The 25342-nt window shown below is 39.8% G+C and overlaps 1 protein-coding gene across 2 annotated transcripts in view; it reads left to right on the top strand.

The window, feature by feature from the left end:
• The window catches only part of CDH11 (cadherin 11), a 152541-nt gene that overhangs the window by 97074 nt on the left and 30125 nt on the right, over window positions 1–25342 (top strand). For both annotated transcript variants that reach the window (XM_081275509.1, XM_081275508.1), the window contains 6 exons: window positions 2739–3144; window positions 7150–7444; window positions 10383–10502; window positions 12283–12450; window positions 15506–15693; window positions 23189–23442. In XM_081275509.1, coding sequence (XP_081131635.1) covers window positions 2917–3144; window positions 7150–7444; window positions 10383–10502; window positions 12283–12450; window positions 15506–15693; window positions 23189–23442 — 1253 coding nt within the window. In that variant the 5' untranslated portion in view covers window positions 2739–2916. The remainder of the gene's footprint in view (window positions 1–2738; window positions 3145–7149; window positions 7445–10382; window positions 10503–12282; window positions 12451–15505; window positions 15694–23188; window positions 23443–25342) is intronic.

The raw sequence follows: 25342 nt of genomic DNA, 5'->3' as shown, positions 1-25342 counted from the left end.
TACAAGATTGCTATAGAAATCAACAGACACATTAATATTTGTAAAGCTTTTAGAATAATGGTTAGAAAAATACTTTTGTAAATAGATTTTCCTTCTCAAAGTGAATAAACAAAAAGTGATAAAAACCCATCTTATACAAAGCTAGAGGAATCATTAAAAAATTTTATATATTACATAGTCATCTGAGCACTTAACATAATGAATTTGGACAATGACATTCACAAGCAAGTTGATTTCACTGTCTTTTCCAACAGAAATAAGCAGACAGTTTTACCATCTAACAAAGCGTAAGGTTGATTATTTATTGGTCATATGGAAACTCTTAAACACATTAACATTAAGCTAGATTGTTTTTCTTAAAAAGGGGGAAAAAAGTTGTCATCTAGTTTCAACACTTTGGTGTCAGAAATAATTGTACTTTACAGCAAAATGGCAGCCAGAATAGAGAGGTGCAGAAATATCGACTTTAATTAAACCCTTTCTTTCAAATACACTTCACAGTTTATATGCAAGAATAATTTATCACCATGTGAATGAACGTTTAATACTTGGCATGGTACAAAATGGGCAGGGATCTCACAGCACCATATGTTCTGCCTTTTCTCTTGCTTCTTGAGTTTCTATAGAGGCAATATTAATTTTGAACTTGAAGTATGTGGTTTAAATCGTATGTTCGAATTTTGTGGATGGACTGCTTTGAGCTCAGATCCCAGGTATATATCAAATAAGATATAAACTCAACTATTAAGAGGCTGATTTCCAGTCTAGTAAAGACATAGTAAAATTGGCCCCCACCATCTCTCACCAGAGCTCCAACCACAAATATGAAGATGGAGGCCTGTATAGAGAATTTTAGTCAAGGGCTTCATTTTGCTGAGAATGAAGCAGATTGTCACAAAAGGGAAAATGATGAGGTTCCATGATAAGCTGGGGCAGATTCCCACCCAATCTCACTCTTCACCATGTAATCCCGGAGACCTTCCTGTTGCTTCCTATTTGCCTCATTTTGGCATCTCACCACTCCTGGGGCTTCTCTGTGCTCTTTCCACATTGTCTGGTTGGCTTGCTATATAAAAAACATTTAGTGTCTTATTAAAATGCTGCATTTAAGGTTGAAACTGTTAAATGGTAAACACTTCATTTTTGACCTGCTTTTCTCTCGCTTACACTTTTACCCACCCAAGTGCCCACATATCACAAATTTTGAATATTGCACTTTCTATTATTTGAGAAGTAACTATCATGCTACCATCACAAGTGTTGTTGAGAACAATGATTGGACTCCTGAAATTATCTTGTATCTGTAAGTTCCCCAAATATCATTTTGCCATACTACAAAAAAAGGAAAAAAAAAAGAGGGGGCCTGGCTTGGCAGAGTCAAAGACCATCAGAAGGGAAGGAATTAGAACAAATTGGAATTCCTCTAATTCCTTTAGTTCTTAGACTACCAAGGCCAAATCGCTATGGTATCCTGAGTTATTCCTATTCTTCAATTTTTCCCTTAGAGAAAGCACCTCTTCTGGGCACCTTCATCTGCACTCACCCCTAAAGCGAGGGAGATCTGCAGGCTTAGATTGTGGCCCTCTAGGAAAAGTGGAAGCAAGCCAACATGTGTCAGTTTTCCACTCGGTCTTCAGTCTTATGTGGGTGCAAAAGTTCTCGTCCTCCTTGTCATTCACAGGAGACCCCAGGGGCTCATAGTAACTGATTGACATGACCAAGGTCACTCATCTTATAAGATCTAGAAGTGGTATTTCAATTCAGGCCTATCTGATCTTCAGGTCTAATTACCTTCCACAATTACTGCCCGTCATCCTTGGGATCAGACCTGACCTCGCATCTCTATCATGCTCCATTGCCTGCTTTCCTTACAGTTTCCAGTTATGCTAAAGTCTTGGAATATGTTGTGCCTTTCACTACCTGTAGGGTTAGGGTCATGCTAGTCCTTCTGTAAGGTATCCTGTTTTAGTCAGCTTTTTTCGACACTGTGAGCAGAAGACCCGACCAGAACAATTGTAGAGAAGGAAAAGTTTATTTGGAGACTTACTGTTTCAGAGGTCTTAATCTATATATAGCAGACTCCATTCCTCAGGGCTCAAGGTGAGGCTGAACATCATGGCAGAAGAGTGTGGCGCAGGGAAGCGAAGAGATCTACCCTCACCAGATACAAAATATATAGCAATGTCCTGCCCCAATGACCCAACTCTTAACCTCATAACCCAGTCATTTCTCCTCTGAACCTTCTTGCGTTGTCTCACACGTGAGCTGTTGTGGGGATACCTTACATCCAAACCATAACATATCCCATCCTTTCCCTTTTTGTTGCTCATCCATTCCACCCTCTAGATAATCTGCCTTAACTGCCTTAGTCTCTGCCATCTCTACTTTGGATTCTCTGTTCCTCTGCTGGGCTTTCATAATACTCCAAGTTGATCTATTACAAGAACTTAACCAAACACATGCACAATCAATTACACTAACAGATAAATACCATGAACCAGGTATTGTGCTAAGAGACTTTATGTGTATTACTCATTTAATCCCTGTGACAACCTTGCAATGAGTAGGATTCTTATCCCCGTTTCATAAATGAGCGAGTTGAACTCAGAAGAAATCAGTTAACTTTCCCTAGGCTGACAAGTGGTAAGACTGACACTCAAACCTAACTGTTTACTAAATGGAAATGAAATGAGGTGAGGGCGAAGCCTGCAGCTAATCAAACCTCCCTTTGCTTGCAGAAGCCGCCTGGGGAAGTGGGCAGCCCTGACGTGATGTGCTCAAAGAGCGAAGACCTTCCGTTCCAGGAGAGGTCTGCTTGACGTACCCCGGAGACTTACCATAGGAAAGGCATACCACTCGGCTGGGCTGACGGAAGGGTGACAGCTGCATTCTCCTGTGCCTACCACATAACCAAAAATGAAGGAGAACTACTGTTTACAAGCCGCGCTGGTGTGCCTGAGCATGCTGTGCCACAGCCAGGCATTTGCTCTGGAGCGACGAAGCCACCTGCGGCCCTCGTTCTATGGACATCATGAGAAGGGCAAGGAGGGGCAGGTGCTGCAGCGCTCCAAACGAGGCTGGGTCTGGAACCAGTTCTTTGTGATAGAGGAGTACACCGGGCCTGATCCTGTGCTCGTGGGCAGGGTAAGCTGACTTTCATGTGACATTTACCTATTTCCCTCCCCCCATGGGACCAATACCATATGGACAATAAAAATCAAAAACAAATAGGGAAAACACACAGGATCTGACATCAGTGAAAACCCAACATCATGCACACACATCCTCTCAGTCTTTCCCCAAGATATAAACTTACTCATGTTTCCCACTTAATGCAGTACCATAATTTTTTTTTTCTCAAGGCTGCTTCATAGTCTACTGTAATGGAACTGATCATAATTTATTTAATCATCCTCCAACTGGGGGCATTTCCTTGATGACGTTCTTCCCCCAACTCGGCTACCTTTCCTTTGTATTTTCGTAACTCTCTTTGTGCTTTTTATCATACCTTGCTTTGATGTATTATACATATCTATACGTTTCTCTCTTTCTCACTAAACCCCAAGATACTTTGCATCAGAGAAAGGGTTGTGCTTGTGTCTCCGGGTTCTGGTTCTAAGCCCGACTTTGAAGAGATCAGTGAAAGGGGTATCACAGGATGGGCATAATTTTATCCCTGTTGCTGTAGGGATGGGAAATCCCATGGGAGATGGTTTCAGATTCCTAGCCTTACTCAGGTTCTGCCTGTTTTGTGTAGCATTACCAAAAAAGCTTTAAGTGTAGAGGGTCCAAAACATATTTGGGAAACTGACTTGCCACTCTCATTTATGGTAAAATATGCAGGTATTTTTCAGATGATAGTGATATGAATGACAAGGAGATTGTTATTTATAAGCATGAGAAGTGAAACCCTACTATGTGTAGGTGCAGTGCTAGGCATGTGTTAAACCAGGTTAAAAATAATTCCTGGCTTTGAAAGAGTTTGGAGTGTAGGGGCAAAGACACAGTCTCCTAAGCAGTCACAAAAGAGAAAAACTAAAATGAGAAGGAGGATGGATGAAATTCAATAAAAGGATGATTTAGGATCTAAAAGACCAGCAGAAGTTACTCAACAAAGGGGGAAAGAGGCAAGGGCAGAGGTCTGAGGCATTTTTTAACCCATTGGATTCCAACAAGGTTATCTTCTTTGTTCCTTAACATAAGGAAAACACTTCATATCTATATCATTGGCATACTTGGAGGGGATTAAGAAGCCTCAGTAATATTGCTTAGGGTTGGGAACATGTTTTTGAAAAAAAAAATGTACCAAAGGAATTTTATCCATTTGTACCCGAAATGAAAAGCTGTGGATATAGCCCCAGGAGGTGGAAATTCTATTAAGTAGAAGAGACAGTCTCTGAGACTTCAGCTGAGGCAGAGGTTATGTAGCTTGAGCCGTGTGTAGAGTTCCATGTGAATAGTTCCGAAAAGATAGAACCTGCTGCCGTGGGACTTTCTCACTGGGGAGCCATGATGTGTTACAGTGGGAGGGCTACACAGAGGGCAGGATCTGGGGAGCCATGTCAACATCTCTGTGGACCCAGCCATGATCATGGCTACTAGAAGGGAACACAGGAAAAAGGGGGAGTCAAAGTGTGCCTGCAGCTCACACCTGAGCATGAACCTCATGTCAGAAGGGATGTGGGCGGGAAAAACTGGCTGCATCATATGAATTTTCCTTTTGAAATGGTGCTGGGCTAGTTCCCCATAAATCAGAGCAATCGAGAAGCTGACTTGTTCTGTAACAACCTTTGATTTGACGACATTCAAGGTTGAGTGCTTCAAGATTCCCTAAAAAAGTCAAATTTGGCAAACCATAGAGTTTCAGATGTCTTGTAGGAAATGCAGTCTGCGTCGTGCTGTGCCATGCTGAGGAGGGAGACCGTCCATCTGTGAGTCAGGACTTGGCTGGGCGCGGCACAGCGACTGATCCCTTGACAGCGTCCACTCATTGCCCAAACTGGTTTCTGTGTGAAGCCTGATAAATATCATTGTCAGTCCTGGAACTCCTCTTTGTAAGAGAGAAAGGGAATTCATATCTGACTTGCAAATCTGAAAACAAAGTAGGGGAAAAAGAAACTCGAGGAGGAGTGTATTCTGTAAAATTTTCAGTTTTTTGGCTGCTCATGAAATTTCTTGGTTTAATTCCTAAGGAAGGTGTCAGATTCATATGTCCTATAGGAAGGCCTCGACAAACTTTCAGTCACTGGCCACTTTGACTTGTTTCCTCATTCGTCAGCCACAGGATAGATCCCCTGACTTTTGACAATTCTGAAGCAGAGAATACAGAGGAACACACCCCACCACCCTGGGAAGGGATGGGGGCGGGGAGGGAGGGACCTTACGGGAAAATGTATGAAGATTGGAGCAATTCTGTCCATCAATTATAGACCATCAAATAACTTCCTATGTTATTCACAAATGGTCTTGTTCTTTGAAAGTGTGTCAACCACGATTTCACAACAACATAACAGCTCGTGGTGAATAAGGAATTCTGAAGTAAAGTTTTATTTTTTTTCCCCAAGATATCATGTGGTCCAAAAACATCGTGACCTTTGAAATATGTACCCACATGTATTCCTCTGAACTGAAATATTTGGTGTATTTGAAACACCACGAATCCATTAGGTATCTTTGGGGAAACTTAAATAATATGGAAATTTTAAAAAGCTTCATGTTCAATCTTGCTTTGTGACGGGGCCGGCTCTCTATACTTTGTGTTTCATAGTCATAATTAAAATTAGAGTAGTAATAATAATAATCCATTAGCATTCACAATACTATTAACATTGTTAATATTAAATATAATTAGTAATAACAATTATTATTTTTATTATTGTAAATGTCATTTGGATAAAACATTTCAGCTTGCCATGGGTTTTCTTATATAGCAGGGAGAATCAAGGGCTTCTTGTTCACTTGCCTACTGTGGAAGCCTGTGAGAACAGGAAAAATAATGCTTCTCTTTTCCCACAAAGAGCATCATGAGGGTCAAACAACTCAAATTAGGATGAAGCCTTCCGAAATTGAAACGGAACAACAAAGTGTGGAGCGTTCGTTGCACAGGAAAATCAGAGGAGGTCTTTGGAGGTAGTTCATGTTCCAAAGCAGAGCTGACTCAAGGTCAAAAGATACAGGGCTGGTAGTCAAGGAACCTGGGTGATTTCTTAGCCTGGCAAGTATGGATTTAGGAAGGTTTCACCTTGTCTCTAGGCTTTGTCCAGAGGGAGAAACCTCAAGGATTTTAAGGTTGTTTCTAGGATCTATGGAATTGCACATGTATTATCCCATCCCCCTTGACCATCCTCTGTGGTCAGAATGGAATTTCCTTCTATGAAGACATATCCCCAGATATGTCTGCAGATCAGAGTGCTGCACAACAGTGATTCTGCAGAGATCTGATCAGTTGAATTGTTAGAGGTAACAAAATCCTAGACACACCCCAAAGGTCCCTTGAAGAGGAGGGCCAAAAGAGATGATAATAATATGCACACTGTGGGTGTGGTAGACCTAGATGTATCCACACGGAAGGGCACCTGAATTTGCTGTTAGAGGAAAATGGCAAGGCGAGGAATGAAGTGTGTGCTGTGACCTTCATTGGGTAAAAATAAGCTAGGACACATGTGAGTGAAGTAGAGAATATCTTCCAGAGGATACACAAGAATCTAATAACAATAATGACTTGTGATCAGAGAAGATGAAGGAGAAGGATCCAGAAATGAGAGAAAGGCTTATAATTGCATAAATGCATTTTTAAAATATGATGCATTTCTTTCAAAATGAATATTATGATATATGTGTATGTGTGTATATTTTGTATGTGTGTATGTGTATGGAAAGAAGGAAAGAAGAGAATGAGTCTTAGAATAAAAAAGAAAAAAAACGTTTGAACCTTGGCCTGGTTATTCCTCAGTTGTGTGACCTTGGCCAAGGCAAAGATCTTCCTTAAGATTCTGTCTCTTCATTTGTAAAACAAGGGTGAACTCTTATGATGTGTGTATGTGTGCATATGCACATATGTGTGTGCAGAGATTGTAGCAATCAGCCTGGGTCACTTTCTCCCTCCTCTATCACTTGTGAAATTACAAATCTCCGTTTCTCTTTTCCTAGCTTCATTCCGATATTGACTCTGGTGATGGGAACATTAAATACATTCTCTCAGGTGAAGGAGCCGGAACCATTTTTGTGATTGATGACAAATCAGGGAACATTCATGCCACCAAGACTTTGGACCGAGAGGAGAGAGCCCAGTACACACTGATGGCTCAGGCAGTGGACAGGGACACCAACCGGCCACTGGAACCACCATCGGAATTCATCGTCAAGGTTCAGGACATTAATGACAACCCTCCGGAGTTTCTGCATGAGACCTATCATGCCAATGTGCCTGAGAGGTCCAATGTGGGTGCGTAAGTGGGGAAGAACTGCTCCACTTTCTTACCTGGTGTCCCTGCAAGTGGCCAGTTTGGTGCCTGTCCTCCCCAGTCAGGAAGTAGAACTTGTGCTGTATCTTTTGTGGAAAAATAACAAACCCCAATTTTTCACTGGTGTAGTGGGAAGTTCAAATGGATTTGAGGTATTAGAGCTTAAGTTTTTTAAAGGACAAAGAAGAGGGAAGAATGTAATTGAGTCTGGGTAATTTTGACCTTTGTATTCTCAGGTGTATGAATCAGAATCAATTATACCTAGTCTCTTAGCCTTCATTTTCTCTTCTGTGAAATAGGAATGGGCCATATTGGTTGGTGTTCAGTAAATAATAGCAATGGTAGTCTTTGTTGGATGGAGACCATCTAATAATATTTTATCTAATTTTTTCTCAGGGTGGGTATAGTGGAGATTGAACCCAGGGGCATGTAAACACTAAGCCACATCTCAACCCTTTTAATTTTTTTTTTGTTTTGAGACAGGGTCTCACTAAGTTGCTTAGGGTCTTGTCAGGTTGCTGTGGCTGTCCTCAAACTTGTGATCCCCTTGCCTCAGCCTTCCGGTTTGTTGGGATTATAGGTGTGCACCACCGTGCCCAGCTTTATTTAAATTTTGTATGTGATTACATAATTATTTATTTGCAGTGTACCAGGTCCAACTGCGTCTATTTTATAGATTAGAAACACAAGGCAGAAGTAGGTTAACTAATTTACCCAGGGTCATCTGCACGATTAAGTGGATCCAGAATGCACAGTTCACTACACTTCACCACATTATGATACCTGTGGATTTAGAAGTAGGTGTGTCATTCCAGTGTGTTTGAAGGCACACTGCATTGCTAAGTGGTAGGACTCTGAAGGCATTCTTCATCTGGCCACCTTCTGGTGATAACTTCCATTTGGCTTTCTAGCACACATGCAATTGAAGTCTTTTGACAAGCATACCTCAGATGAGAAAAGGTCTGTCTTTCACACAGTAGGCACGCCTGTTCTGATCAGGGGTACATGTGATCACATGAGCTCAAACGAATGTAGGCACCATCAGCATCAAACAGTACATTTTGATGAATGAGCAATCCAAGTCCTAAGTATGGGGGTCAGCTGACTCAAGAATGTTAGATGTGTCCTGACAGCCCAGAGGCCCTCCCACTCTGCATATGGGAGCCTCTTGTATCCTCCTTCCTCTTCCAAGTAAATTCAAGCTCTTCTCATACTTTGTGAAATCAGATCAAGCCATTTTCCAACCTCTTCCCTTCCCACTTCCCACAGAGGATTTTTTTTTTTTAACTTTCTCAATATGTAGGTCTGGATTCTACTGAGAAATAATAGACATTAAATAAATCTGTATAAAAAGGGGATGGCAGAGTCAGGAACTGAGCTGCAAGGACAGCGGAGAGGTGGTATGGGAAAGCTAGCTATCTAAAAGGATAACCCACAGGAATTTTTATTGTTTTCAGCACTATGGTCCTGGATGCTTCGGTATAGCACCCAGATTCTCCACAATGGCATATAAAAGTGGAGTCCTGGGTGTCGGACAGTACTGGGACACAATCCTTACTGTACCTCTGACCAGCCACATGAACCCAGGCAACTTCTCATACCTTTCTAAGTTTGCATTTCATCATCCATAAAATAAGGTTAAGTAAAATGAATTTAAAATACAAAGAGTTGAAAAGCACTTAGCAAGAGTTTTAGAAGTAAATAAATCATGAAAATTAGTAATTGGCTTAGCTGTGATACGATCCTTTTCTCCTTTGTAAAGTCTCCGTTGGAGATTTGAACTTGGGAAGAGTTCAAAAAAGACCATTCAAATAAACAATGAATTATGGGAGGTCACCAGAAAAGAGTGAGATTTACTTGGACAGGAGATGAAAGTCCCTGACAACACTGTAAAGTAAGAACAGTTAGAAACAATGTCTCTGGGCCTCCTTGCCTCCCGCACAGATCCTTCTTCTCTGATGAAAATGTCCGGAAGGAACCAGCTGTTTTCTTTGCTTGCTGAATTGGGGCTAGACTCCTGACTCTGGCCATAAACAATTTGTGAAAGAGATTGCAAAACATCATACCTCTCACTCAAATGTCCCACAAGTAAAATGGATATAAAAAACACCCAACAGAGGAATTCTGGCAGAATACATGGAATGATTCCCAAATGGTGCCTGGTGCAGAGAGGTTGGGAAATTGACAATTTTCTACTTCCAGCTCCTCTTTCCTCTCTCCAGTGTTCCATACCCCAGATATTTGGTCCTTGTGAGCAGCAAAGAACAGTTCACTGGTTTATCCTCTTTGGGACCCATGAATGCATGCCTCAGATCACCCTAGGTGCCTGTCATGTGGCTGCTAGACTGATTAGAGGTGGAAAGATGCTGTTTTCATGTCAGTAGGGAACAACGTTCTGCACAATATTTATAGCCATAAATTAATTAAAATGTAGTATTAGCCGCAATTTTATTACATGCAAGGCTACAATAAATGATATATTTATTGCCAGGCTACAGATGGAAGGCTGCACTCTGTCCTTTCATGAAAGGCAATTCATCATTAATTTTCATTTATTATGCTCTTTGGGGAGATTTTTATTTAATTATTTGATATACTGAGCATTTCAATTGCATGAGTCTTAGAATGTTTGGGCAATGATGTTCATATTATTATTTTAACTACTAAGCATAGCAGAATGTAATAGGAATATAGAAAGTTTTGTTTTAAACCATGCAATTAAAAGGAACAGGAAAGAAAGAGAGAAGGAAGAAAGGAAAAAAATAAAGATCACTTTGCATCTCAACTCCAGGAAATGGAGAATCTGTTGACTGATTGTGAGGCCCTCCTCTGAGTTTCATTTTAAAGTAAAACTTTGTAAACAAGAACGTAATTTGAAAAGCCAAGGGATGTTTCTAATTAATTTATTCCCCTTTTCAGGAACATCAGTAATCCAGGTGACAGCTTCTGATGCAGATGATCCCACCTATGGAAACAGTGCTAAATTAGTGTACAGTATCCTTGAAGGACAGCCCTACTTTTCAGTGGAGGCACAGACAGGTACTGTAGAATGTCACTGTCATTGTGATTTGTGATGCATTGGGAATAAGGAGTTCACACCTGTTCATGAAACCTATTGGAATCCCAAGTTTTCCCAAATCTAAAATGAAAATAAAGAGGGCCACCTTAGAGGAATCGTGTGAGGATGGAGTGTCTACTCCATGCATGTGCCTGGCAAGCAGTTGGCTTACAGTGTGACATACTTATTATTGTTGTGTCTGTGTTTCACCTGGTTACAACAAATTATTTCAAACTTCAACTTGAATGTCAGAAAGGTCTTGAACTATGGATCCAGATTAAGAGACCACCAAACTTGGAGCCTGGTGTAAATACCAGTAGCTCTCAAAGCATGCTTTGAAGACCACTGTGCAAGCTAGGGAGTGTCAGAGGAGGGTGTTAATATTCATGTTGCCTCAGGAGAGAGACAGCACTTTCCCAATCTCCCCTGCTGTGAGCATAGATTACCAGTGGACATCAGCATCTAGATAAATAATTTATACATTTCTTATAGAAAACAAGAGCAATCCAAAAAAAGCGAATCAATACAATGACTGAAACAAAAAACAAAATCTGTCACTTCATTTATACCAAATTTGACTCTTGACTAGAATAAACATTACAATCCTACAAAGCAGATCATCCATAATATTATTTCAGGGGCCCATATGTCCCATTGTTTTAAAAGATATTTACCAATAATCTGTGCCTCTTCTTATCACTAATTTGATAACATACATATGTGTATGTGTATACATAGCCTACCAGATATCATTCATTTACTTGGTATAATTTCCTTTTACCTGTGTATTCATTTATTTGCTCAGAATATGATTTATGCAGTTAGTTGCTATGATTTCTCAAAGGCATTTCTCATAGCCCTTTCCAGGTTAACCAAAAATACATATGGGACTTCATCTAGATTGTCGACATGTTTAAAATTGGAGCCTTCTTTGTCTCAGGGATGCACTAATAACTACTGGTTGGAACCTGCCAAATTTTTTAACAGATAAGGAAAAAAAAATGAGACCCAATGAGTTCTAGGGTATTGCTCAGAAACAGAAAAGTGTTGAGGAGAAAGAGACAGATCAGGACTGAGTTTCTTCAGTGCTCTTTTTATACTTTTAGGACAAGTACTACCTTATCTGCAGAGAGAAAAACATTGCACATCATCCTTGAGATTGAAGTGCAGAGTGGTCATGCCAATCATGTTCCAGTATCCAGGGATTATGATGAATTCAATCATGAATTTATTATTATTGTCAGTGATAGTAGACAGTACATATTTGTATAAGCATTGCATATATTCCTAAATCATTTGTTTTGCTCTTTCAAAAAATTAATATTAGCATTTTACAGTATTCCGTGAAATATATGCCTCCCACTTTAAATTGAATATAAGCAATAAAAATGTTTCTAATGATTACATGTAGAGATAGATTTCCAAAAATCCTGCTAGAAGTTCAAAGATATGGGTTTAGCCATGGACAGCCATGCAAGCGGGAACTCAAACTTCAGAATTTTTGCATATGAGAAAAATGAGGTTATTATTTACATGCACAGTGAAGCAAACAAAATGAAAATTAATGCAGTTTACATAATCTTCATGGTTTTCTTGAAAAGACACTGATGCTTCAGGTGTGGTTACTTTCAGTTACAATTATCATGTTAAAATGACTTTTCTTTCAGAAAACAGGTTGTTTTACTCATCCGGTGCTTAAAACATTTCATTGCTGTAATGTTATAAATGAGTATCTGTGATGTTTCCTGCTCACCTGCCCAGGTATCATCAGAACAGCCCTTCCCAACATGGACAGGGAGGCCAAGGAGGAGTATCACGTGGTGATCCAGGCCAAGGACATGGGTGGACACATGGGCGGACTCTCAGGGACAACCAAAGTGACGATCACACTGACTGATGTCAATGACAACCCACCAAAGTTTCCGCAGAGTAAGTAGGTGGGCTTGGCTTCACTGCCACCAGCAGCTCCCCATCTATATTGACCCGTTCCTGCTTTACTCAGCTTGTGAAAAGGAAAATGCAGAAAACTAGGAGCTCTTTATGTCATTCTTGCAGAAGGCAAAGGCAAGATGACAACAACCACAAAACTTCAATGGAATAAAGGTAGTGGGACAAAGAGAAGGCGTGACAGTTTCTATGACTTGTTTTGCTAGGGATTTTATCTATTATGTACTAGCACAGTGATCTAGTATTTAACCTTCCTCTGTTTTAATATTCTTATTACTAACCTGGATATGATAATGTCTAAATCAACCATTTGTTACTATGTAACAAACTGCCTATGAGTTTTGTGTTTGTTTGTTTTATCATGAGTCTGTAATTTGGACAAGGCTTATAGGACACGGCTCTTCCCTGTTTTCCACAGTATCAGCTGCACTCAGCCCCACTGAGGCTGGAAGATCCACTTCCAACCTAGCTTTCTCACATGTCTAGTGGGCCCATATTGATTTTTGGCTCCTCTCCCTGTAAACTTTCGGTGACTGGGTCCCAAAGACAAGAGCCCCAAGGACACCAGACAGAAACTGCATTGCCTCTTGTGACCTAGCCTCTTGAAGTCACATCGCATCCTTTCCAGTGTGGTCAGAAGGCTACCACAAGTGGAGTGGAGTTGCTATAGACCACACCTTTCCATAGGAGAACCATCAAAGTCATGTTCAAAAGTGTGTGGGATAGGAATTATTTCTTGACCTCTTTGTGAAAATGTGACCTTCCATAGTATCTAATTAGTAGGATTACAGTTAGGACTACAAAAGCTAGTGTAAAGTCTTAAAATGACAAAGGAATGTCAGCTACTGTTATGTGGGTTGTTCTAAAAAGTTTATAGAATTGGTGAGGGAATTAAAAATATGATTTTGGGAGTTTGTGATTAATAATTGTGATTACAACAACCACCTTTTCTATTATTTAATGATTAGTCATTAATATTATAAATCCCTGCAAAAAACCCACATTTCACAGATAAAACTGGCTTCCATCAAAAGTGGCATAAGTTGCCAAAGGACTGTATCAAAGTCAAACTTTGAACACAAATCCCTCACGTATATGGAGGTGAATACAAGGGTAGAGTGGGATCATGATGCTAGTCCTAGGGAGTGGGGTTCACCACAAAGGTATCTCTTTTTTGAGAAATCCATAAATTTATTACCAGTGAGATGGCACTGAAAATGGAAGAATAAAAAAGATAATCAAATGTGGCCCCAGAGAGGCACCATGGTTACTCAAAGCAATCCAAAGAACGTTCTAGAAAATGGAAACATTGAGGTGAAAGATTAGAGGCGACCATCAGTTCTCATAGGGTCTCCCAAATGAGGAAAAACTGCTTTGCCTGGTTAGGTACAAGATTCAGCATCAACAACAAGATTAAGGCCCATATAACATTTTAAAAGCCACATGCTTCATTATCCACACTATAATATTGTTTGATGTGCTGGAAGGAGTAGGGCACATGGGATTATTAATGCATAGCTGTTATTGTTCTTGCTCATAGAGAATCCTACAGTAAAGTTACAGTGTAGCTGTACCAGCTACACCAGTTTCATGGTCATGAACTTGAATGAGATTTGTAGGAACTCAACTTATACCAGGTTTTCTAAGCCTTTCCCTATGTTGGTGATTATCTATAGAAATTCCCACTGTGCCTTTAACATGAAAGGCACATGGGATGAAATTGAATATGGTTCTGAACTGAAAATATCCAAAGCCAAATAATATAAATACAGAGTATTGTAGGAAACCATGAAAGAGGAAAATAAAACATAAAGAATTTAACTCATGTGCCTTCCACTGCCTTTTTTACACAACTGAGCCATAACCTACCTGCATACCATCATCTCCTAACAGAAGGCCCTCTTGTCTCACCAGCTTTCTAGCTAATGTGTATATATCAGGGTGCTGCCATTGGCTTTAAGTGACTCCACCATCACTGCTGCTCAGTCCCTTTGGTTGAGATTAGATATCTTCCTCTAAACATATTTGGCCTCATTCTTCAAAATCAATCTCTTTCTCCTTCTCGCCCATACAGATTTATCTTACACTTGTGTGTTCACTCACATTCATACACATACACAAACACACTTACATGAATATATGTCACACATTCATCACACACTCACAACATGTTCAAACACACAACCACACACTTTCACACCCACTCACACAACTCCCTTACCCATTCACACATACACACTTGCCCTTGCATAAATCATACACACATAACCACAACCCACTCATCACCCTAAACCCTGGCAGTGCAGTGACATTAATGTGTACATATTTGTGGATTTTTGTTCTCTTTTGTGTATCTCCTCAAGGGAGAAATCTTGACTCTTGCCACTGAATTTGTGCAGAATGGAACAGTGCCTGGCACATATTAGCTTTCCAAGAAATGTTGAATCAATATCTTTGGAAGGGCCACACTGTGGGAAAACTTTTCAGAGAAGGTAGTGCTTCAGTTGGTGGCAGAAGAGCAAAAGTAAGAGGCAAGCCACATTCTGAGCTCAAAGTGTCCTGACCTTAAAAGTTAAAATTTGCATTTGATTTTAAAATAAATAGGGAGCTATCAATGTCTTTTAAATAGTCAAGGGTATTTTAGTTTATTTTTTTTCTGGGCAATTGGCAGTGCCATAACTGGTCCTTAAAGACACTTAAAAGAAGACTGAGCTATTTGAAATCATGTATGGTTCTCCACCATTCTCTGTTGAGAAATGTAACTGAGTGTGGCTCTCCGGCCTCACACGTGGCAGGTGACCTCAGCATCTCACCCGGGACCCCAGTATTGTTTTATCATCCTTTGTAGAGAGCATTCTTCTGGCAAGCAGGCCATCTGGGACCTTCTTCCCAGCCATTCACTTCTTTCATGTTTTCAATCAATAGAAAGTTCAATTTCAAACCCTTTGAGAAATTTATTGGGATTCAATGAAATCTGAAGTCTTACAGCTGCCAAATAAAAAGGAAAATAAGAGTAGATGTCTTCTTCTACCTCTAGGCGTATACCAGATGTCTGTATCCGAAGCAGCTGTCCCCGGAGAGGAAGTAGGCAGAGTGAAGGCTAAAGACCCAGACATTGGAGAAAACGGCTTAGTCACATACAACATCGTTGATGGAGACGGTATGGAGCTCTTTGAAATCACCACAGACTACGAAACACAGGAAGGCGTGGTAAAGCTGAAAAAGGTGAGTTAGGGTGGAGGGATGGCTCAGGTCAGTGATATGGTTTGTTCTGCCCAGGTGACAATGAAGGTGACAGGGAATGGAAGGTGAAGAAAAGAGGATGTTAGAGACACCTGCTTTGCAGTCAAGTGCTGAGCTCTGGGGAAATAACTGTTACTGCCCAGGGAGCAAACAAATCGTGCCCATGATTCCCACCTGAGGTTGCCGGTTAGATCGCCTATGTTTGGGCACCTTTCTCTAGTGAATGAAAGACAGTTAGACGAAGCCTGCATTTTTGTAAAAGCAGCCCTGAGCTCCATTAGCCCTCCCCATGGAGCCTGTTAACATAGGTTGTTCAGAACCCCTCTTATTTCAAACATCCAAGTTCGCTGCTTCTGCTGGGCTCTTTTTGAAACTTGATCCAATCAACTTCCTTCTTGACTTTCTTTCGAGAATTGAAAGTGGAGAAACAATAAGAGACCCTCTACCACAGTCAGCTAGACCATCATTAGAAACACATCTCTTGGATTAATTCGTTAGGAAGAGGAATTTATGATTTCCTCTAATTTTCTTTTAAAAATCTAACATTTATCTAGTATGAACTATTGGTCAGACATAGCCTGAACCTCTTCAAACATCTTCTCACTTATTTTTACATGGGAAAAAAAAATCATGAGCAATGATGCCTCCACTTGATTTTAGAGACTGGGACTCCGATGGATTAAATAATTTGACCTGGTGACAGTCACACAGCCACAGATGTGGAATTCACGCCTAGCCTATGTTAGTACAGCTTCCTTCCTCAGACACTGTTGGAAATAACTCAGCCAGAAAGGGCTTATCAAGGAAGTTCAGATAAGATTCACTTTCAAGTGAACAAGCAGTCAGTCACCGTGTACTCTAAAATGGTCCCCTCTCCTGCCCCCTGATTTACCACTTGAGAAATCAACACCTCTCCATCATCAAAGTGTATGGAGCATTAAATCTGAATTGAAGGATGGGATTACCTTGGTTTTAATCAAGCGTTCATTTTCTACTTGGTTTTGTAGCATGAATATTAAACTTCTTGGTGTAAAGGGAAAGATTGGACTGTAACACTGATAAAAAAAAATTAATTTGAAGAATCAAAAAAAAAAAAAAAAAAAAGGGCCCGTAGCTGGAGAGAAGAGAAGACAAGTGTGGGGTGGCAGAAGACGGGTTCTGGGAGAAATCTTTCAGCTGGGGGAACAAGAAGTAGTGTGTTCCGGAAAGCTGTTTTTTCATGACATTGGAAAGTATGTTGGGTTTGGGGAAAATAGGGGATGCAGAAGAAAGAGAAAGGAAAAGGTGATTGTCCTGAAAGAGTGAAAGAAATTGGGGTATAAGGAAGTGGAGTGAGCCCTGGATAGTTGGAAAAGTCTACATGAATGATGATGAATGGTATGATTGAGGAAGACTAATTATCAGCCCCAAGGGGTTGGGATATTCCTTTTTTTTCTACTTTGGAATAGTAGCTGTGTCAATTGTGTGTGTCGCCTCAAGCTGTCAACTTACTTTGTTAATTAATATTACTGTCCCTCCTGCTTGACACTAACATGAACAGTCCATCCTTTGCTTGAGTAATTGGATAGTTGGTTATGCTAAGGTTGTCCCTGTTTTTAGTGTATTCCGGGCATAAACACACACCATGTCTCTAAAATTTTAAAACATTTAAATCACCCCTGTGGATCTCACACATGGCAAATGAGCTTGCTACAGATGATTAATTTGTGCACTCCCCTTATTCCTATATTTATTTCAGTAAATGAAATACTCTTCTCTGAAACAATGATGTTTAAGTTTAAAACAATGTAAAGGAACATTTGGTTTAACTTATAGCGCAACGTTTCAAATGTTCACCAGAAAGAAAAAAACAAATCAAAGGTTAATTTAACACAGTAAACTGTAGGTCCTTGTGGAAGTCATCATATACAATTTAATAAAAGAGTATGAGGAGCTCATGGGGACATTTTTGCATTTTAAGGATATTCTTTATTACAGTACTTTAATTCATTTCTTAATATATTCTTCCACCAAGAGTCATAGAGTTCATATTATTTACCAGTCAGGGATTTGGGGAAAGCTAGAAACCTAAAATAGAAGAGATAGAGTCCTGGCCACAGGGGTGGGGGTGGGGGTGTCACAGTTGAACAGGACAATTCAGTGAGAAGATAATCAAAATAGAAGGGGTTTTCTCAGCCTTGGCAGTATTGACATTTCAGGCTGGGTATCCTTTGTTGTAAGGGGCTCTTCTGTGCACTATAGGATGTCGGGAGAACCTGGGCTTCTCCTCACTACAGGTCAGTAAGTACACACTCCACTTCACCCCAACAGGGATGATAACAACAACAACAAAAAAAAAATAGCTCTACACATTGCAAATATCCCTGGAGTGACTGAGAGCAAAATCTTTCCCCAGTTGAAAATCAACTGCAATTTCAAATGACTTCAAAGAAAAGCAGTTCTTGAGTTGAGTCTTGATAACTGAATAGGATTTTTCCAGACAGATAAAGAGAGAAAATGCAAAAAAGATCCAGGTTACCAGCCTGAGTCTCTTGATTGGTGAGTTTAGTCCATTAACATTTAAGGTTACAATTGAAATATGATTTGTACTTCCAGTCATGTTTATTTATTTATTTATTTTAGTTTGGCTAGTTTTTACTTTTTGATTTTCTTTCCTCCCCCTTTACTGAGAAACCTCCCGCTGTTGGTTTGGGGCACTATTTTTCCATTCCTCTTCTTGTAGAATTTTGCCCAAAATGCTTTGCAGTGCTGGTTTTCTGGCTGCAAATTCTTTTAGCTTTTGTTTATCGTGAAAGATTTTAATTTCATTGTCAAATCTGAAGCTTAATTTTGCTGGATACAGTATTCTTGGTTGGAGACCATTATTTTTCAGCGTTTGGAATACATTGTTCCAGGATCTTCTCGCTTTCAAAGTCTGTGATGAAAAATCAGCCGTTAACCTAATTCGTTTACCCCTGAATGTAATCTGCCTCCTTTCCCTTGTAGCCTTTAATATTCTCTCCTTGTTCTGTATGTTGGCTATCTTCATAATTATATGTCTTGGAGTTGGTCTATTACAGTTTTGGATGTTTGGGGTCCTGTAGGCTTCCAGGATTCGGCAATCCATTCCATCTTTCATCTCTGGGAAGTTTTCTAGGATTATTTCATTTAATAGGTTGTGCATTCCTTTGGTTTGAACCTCTGTGCCTTCTTCTATCCCAATGACTCTCAAATTTGGTTTTTTGATGAGATCCCATAACTCTTGGATAGATTGCTCATGAGATTTAAGCATCTTTTCAGTGTTGACTATACTCTTTATATGAAAAAATGCTCACCATCTCTAGCAGTCAGAGAAATGCAAATCAAAACCACCCTAAGATACCATCTCACTCCAGTAAGATTGGCAGCCATTATGAAGTCAAGTAACAATAAGTGCTGGCGAGGATGTGGGGAAAAAGGTACACTTGTACATTGCTAGTGGGACTGCAAATTGGTGCGGCCAATATGGAAAGCAGTATGGAGATTCCTAGGAAAGCTGGGAATGGAACCACCATTTGACCCAGCTATCGCCCTTCTCGGTCTATTCCCTGAGGACCTTAAAAGAGCCTACTATAGGGATACTGCCACATCAATGATCATAGCAGCACAATTCACAATAGCTAGACTTTGGAATCAACCTAGATGCCCTTCAATAGATGAATGGATTAAAAACTGTGGCATTTATACACGATGGAGTATTATGCAGCACTAAAAAATGACAAAATTGTGGATTTTGCAGGGAAATGGACGGCATTAGAGCAGATAATGCTAAGTGAAGCTAGCCAATCCTTAAAAAACAAATGCCAAATGTCTTCTTTGATATAAAGGGAGCAACTAAGATCAGAACAGGGAAGAAGACCATGAGGAAAAGACTAACATTAAACAGAGATGAGTGGGGTGGGAGAAAGGGAGAGAGAAGGGAAACTGTATGGAAATGGAAGGAGACCCTCATTATTACACAAAATTACATATAAGAGTTTGTGAGGGGAAAGGGGAAAAAAAACAAGGGAGAGAATTAAGCAACAGCAGATGGGGTAGAGAGGGAAAATGAGAGGGAAGGGGAGGGGGGATAGTAGGGGATAGGAAAGGTAGCAAAATACAACAGTCATTAATATGGTATTATGCAAAAATGTGGATGTGTAACCGATGTGATTCTGCAACTTGTATTTGGGGTAAAAAATGGGAGTTCATAACCCACTTGAATCAAATGTATGGAAGATGATATGTCATGAACTTTGTAATGTTTTGAACAACCAATAAAAAAAAAGGCAAAAAAGAGAGCTCATGAAGGACTGGTTTCAATGAAAACAGGACATGATTAAGAGGCTGTGATGCATTTGGTGTTAGAGAGACAGGTACAGAGGGACCAAATGAGAAATGTTTGTTGGAATTCAAGGGCATTATAAAAAGAAAAAAAAATGAAACAGAAAAGATAGTGGGCTGGTAGTGAAGGGGAAGAATTCAAGAAATGATTAATAGATACATTAACTAATTTTTTAATAGATTAAAAATTTAAAAAAATGTTTCTTGAGTTCTGTGTCAGGATTTAATGGTTAACTACAGAAAACCTGCTCTCAGTGTATTTAGCCGATCTCTATGCTTAGCTTAAAGACCTGTGTAAAATAAAAATGAGTCTTTTAGGTGCTGTTGCAGTCATCAGGCTGGGGCAGGGGGCAAAATCCAATCTGTTCACTGCAATACCTTGACCAAATGGGAATCCCTGGAATGCAGAGAAATCCCAGTAGTTTCTGAGCTGTTTTTTTCAACCAAATAAACTTCTGAAGCAGTATGAAAGCATCTTTATAAGACATCTTAACTACTCTTTATTTAAATGAAACTATTTTTTACATCTGATTTTTTTCTTTATGTGCTTTGGCCACATGTATTTAGATGTGGATCCATAACATTTAGCATGGTTGAAATTGTAGGGTGATATGATTTGTTAACTTAATGCCACATCATAAACATTTTACATGCTGTTATATAATATACATAATCATTTTTAATGACTACATAACATCCCGTCCTATTGATGGACCATTATTTCCTTAATAAAATCTCACAGTTGGATTTGGTGTTTTGTGTGTACATTTCCCCCAGATTAGATATAACCCTCTGTTATATCTCACAAATATTATGCATTTTTGAATATTATTTGCTTGGTTTTTCTGTTGAATTAATCCCTCGGGGAGAATGTTCAGAGGTGGGGATTAGTAAACTAGGGGGTATTAAGATTTTTATGGCTTATGCAGTGTGTCGCCTCATTTAGCTTTATTTCAACTACTCATAACATGGATATAAATGTTCACATGGGAAACTACCTCAAATCCTTTTTGGAAGGAGGAAGGGAATAAACTCTAAATATATTCTTAAATTTTATGCATTTATCAGCTCTACTCTTCATTCAGTCAAAACAGTTGATGCATATCATCCCCTGGTACAGCCATTCTTGGGCTTTGGAGCAGCAAAGATCAGCAAGTCTCCATAGATTCCTTTGGAATGCCCCTGTGCTAACTGAGAAGGCAGTGAGAGCTACTGAATGGCAGCTGAGACAATACAAATATGCCTGTGCTTGTTGAAAAGCAATGGGGCTTGTTCTGACTTCCACAAGTCCCAATAGAATCTCACCAACCTGGGAAAAGACCTTCTGGGCAAAATTGGAAAAAGACCTGAATGTCCAAGCTTGGGTTGATATGATTGAAATGCATCAGTGAGACCCTAGCATCTCCATAGTCTTCTTAATATCGGCAGATACATAATTCGTTTTTTTAATAGATTAAAAATTTTTTAAAAAGTTTCTTGAGTTCTGACTCTGTGTCAGGATTTAATGGTTAACTACAGAAAACCTGTTTCGATTGGGAACATACGTTTGGGTCCTTAGCTATAGGCCTACACACAAGTTCAATAGGTTCTGCTCTAGGGGCATTAGTCAGTGATCTGAACAAAATGTCACCTTTTCTGATTGCAAATTACCTGGTCTCAGAACGATCATATCCTAGTTCTTGATTCTGTCTAGGAAGTACAGAGATATGTGAGAAACCGCAACAATCTCATATCGTTAGCGTATAAATATCATTTATTTCTGCTTCTCAGGAGCATAGCCAAGGATAAAATAGCTGCTGGGTCCCACCCAGGATGATGGAGAGGCTGGGGACAGATTTAGCTGCAGGAAAAGGAAGTGTTCCCTGAGTGCTGAGATGTACGTGGGAAGATGATAGAAGAAGCTCCAGGGATGTTGAATGTGTATGACCTTCCTGAATCGTCCTTGGTTTGGAGTTGTGCAGAAGTGGGCGGGACTAAGCTCCAAGCCTGTATGCCCATTCAAAATAAGTGTTTGCCAAGCAAATGACAACCATGTGATTGATATGCTAGCCTTAAAAGTTCAACTTTCTCCAAACATTTGGTAGTTCATCATCATCTAGAGTGCTGAGGAGTTGTTTTCTAGGCATGGAACCTTGCTTTTTTTTTGCCATGATTTTTCTTCTTACCCTTTGTTGACTGATTCATTTTACTTCCTCATTCAAAATTAAGAAGTGTTTTCTGTTAATTCAAATGCTACTTTTCAGTTTCTTCATATCTGTATAAAACATCAGTAGTGCTTATACTTATTTTTCTTTAAATAGGCATTTATCATACATATACATTTCTTCAAAGGGAAGCACTATCTTATTGTCTTGTCACTTACCATTAACAGAAGGCCACCTAAAAATGAATGCAATCAAAACAAAATTATATCCTTATAGTTTAGTTAGAGAGTTGCACCATACACTCCCCCAAGGGACATTGGGAAATGCAATAGCTACGTTAGCATTATTTTGAGATATTCAGGATTCAATGAATTGGAAAAAGAATAATTGTATCAATAAGTTAATTATTGATACCACCTTCCCAGGTTATCCACAAACTACCTTAAGTAACATTTTGGGGACTACCTTAAGGGTTTCAGGCTTTGGGAAAAACAATCTGATCAGAAACCTAAAACACGAGGTTGTCAATTATGTTTAAGCTGGATGTCTAGTGTTTGTGGTGTGGCACTTGAAAGGAACGTCACATTATTTCATCACACTGGCTCAATTTCAGGGGGCATTTTTATTACCAAGATTTTTATTACTTTATAAAATGGACTACAAATTTTATTTTTTTTCCTGTCTTAATTCACTTCTTCTGGTGGCTTTGAATGACAGATTTGGACAACCATAGTGTTGCTATACAGGATGAGGTTCCTGTTAGAAGGCATGATATTTCCATGTCTGTCCATCTCTTTGAATTATCCACTCAACATTTCAGCAATTGATTTGTCTGATTTTCTGATTAAATGGCACAGGTAATTGGATATTGAATAGACACTGATTTTCTCTCTTTGAGGAACTATTTACTTTGCCCTGTAAAACAATCAGCTCTTTCTCTTCCATTATTCTTTAAAGGAATTGGTTGTCAATCTTCTCTTCATTCTTGCCAGCCCGTAGATTTTGAAACCAAGAGAGCATATAGCTTGAAGGTAGAGGCAGCCAATGTGCACATCGACCCAAAGTTCATCAGCAACGGACCTTTCAAGGACACTGTGACGGTCAAGATTGCGGTAGAAGATGCTGATGAACCCCCCATGTTCTTGGCCCCAAGTTATATCCACGAAGTCCAAGAAAATGCAGCCGCTGGCACGGTGGTTGGGAGAGTGCATGCCAAAGATCCTGATGCTGCCAACAGCCCAATAAGGTAAAGATGCATTTATTTTAAAAGATTATATGGGGAATTTGCTGGAAAGAAGTTTGGGGGAACCACACTGTTTTGGTCAACTTTCTCGCTGAGTGATTTTAAGACCCAACCAGCACAATTGTAGAGGAGGAAAATTTAGAACTCACAGTTTCAGAGATCCACAGAGGGCTCCATTCCTCAGGGCTCAAGGAGAGGCAGGACATCACAACTGGAGAATTTGAAAGAAGAAAGCAGCTCACATCACAGTGATCAGAAAGCAGAGGCAGAGACTCCATTCGCCAGATACAAATATTTACCCCAAAGCCACACCCCAAATCCCACCTCCTCCAGTCACCCCCTACCACTTCAATTACCACTCAGTTAATCCCTGTCAAAGGATTAAATCACTGAATTGGGTCAAGGTTTTCACAACCCAATCATTTCTCCTCTGAATCTTCTTGCATTGTCTCACGTGGGAGCTTTTGAGTGATACCACATCTAATCCACAACACACACCATTCCATTCCAGCAGTGTCCAGATTTTAACCTTTAATAAAATTTAAACAAGATTGAGATTTAGAAGACATGAGCTTCCCTTCACCTCAGCTACTGACTTTTTGGATAGGTCTATTCAAGTGATATAATTTCTCTCTGGAGCAGATTTCCAAATGTATACTAAACGATATAACCTCATATAACCACCAGCTCGGCCTGTCTACGTTAATGAAGTCTGATAAAGTATAAATAGTGATTATGAAATAATTATAGTAATTATAATTTATTGAATATCTTTCTCTGCTCCAGTTACTCTAGTAGGTGTGTTTGAAATGTGATCTGAATCGTCCCTTAACTTCATTGTTACATGAATTGTTCCCTCTTAAATGGAGAGAAAATTGAAACTCTGTGAGATGTAGCGACTGGCCCAGAATGATACCATTTGTGTGCAAGAAGGTAGGGAAGGAAATTCTGTGGGATGGCGGCTGAGCTCCTTGAACAACTAACGATGGGCCAAATACCATTAGCATGTTTTTATCATAATGAGTGCATGTGTGTTACTTAGAAAACAAAAGTATCCTGCTTCCCCAATCCCATGTGGTGAGGCTGATGATAAGGATGAGAGAGGAATAGGAATGGGGCTAAGAAGGGACTTGAGCCATGGATTAAGACATTTACTTTGTGGAAACTTACTTACAGTTGCCTGAAACCTTTCTGGGACCAGATTCTAGCATGTTTCTCCACCCCAAGGCTGATCCTCCAATTTCTTTCTTGCCTAGATTCCTTCATCAGACTCTTCGCTGTCTCCCTGCCTCCCATTTCCCAGCCATTATGCTATCATCAGTCCTGTAGCCAGAGTGATCATTATAAGTGCACATCCAAATATCACACCATACCTCCAACAAAATGTCAGTGATGGACTTGTTCCACAATGCAGCCCCTCTCTGAAATAATCTAGACTCTTTTACTGGGTTTATGGATCTTCTTCACATGCCCTCACCTCAGTGCCATTCTCTGAAGCACTTCTGCTCTCTCCCAATACCCAGTATTTACCTGTTCTTCCTGCTAGTTGAACTGTCTTTCTAAGTCATTGCATTGTGCTCATTTTGTGCATATCCATTTAGGTGTCACGTCTTCTAACAATACTTCCAGGGATCCCTAGAGATAGACATGGTCACATCTGCTACATAATGGTGACATCTATGGTTGTGTGTTGACCAGTGACAACAAAGAGTGCTGGTTACATATCTACCTGGTTCAGGAGGCGATGGACTAGAGCCTACAGGATGAATCTGACCACTGTCATTGTTCTTTTCTTCCTTGCTTCCTGGAAATGTGTATATTATGAAACATACAATTCACCCTTTCAGAGTGTACAGTTCTTTGTCTTGTGTATATTTTACAAGATAGTTCAACCATCACCACT

Source organism: Spermophilus citellus (genome assembly GCF_964194105.1).
Source record: "Spermophilus citellus genome assembly, chromosome: 18".
Classification (NCBI taxonomy): domain Eukaryota; kingdom Metazoa; phylum Chordata; class Mammalia; order Rodentia; family Sciuridae; genus Spermophilus; species Spermophilus citellus.
The sequence above is the reverse complement of the archived record's forward strand: the minus strand, read 5'-3'. Positions and strand labels throughout refer to the sequence as shown.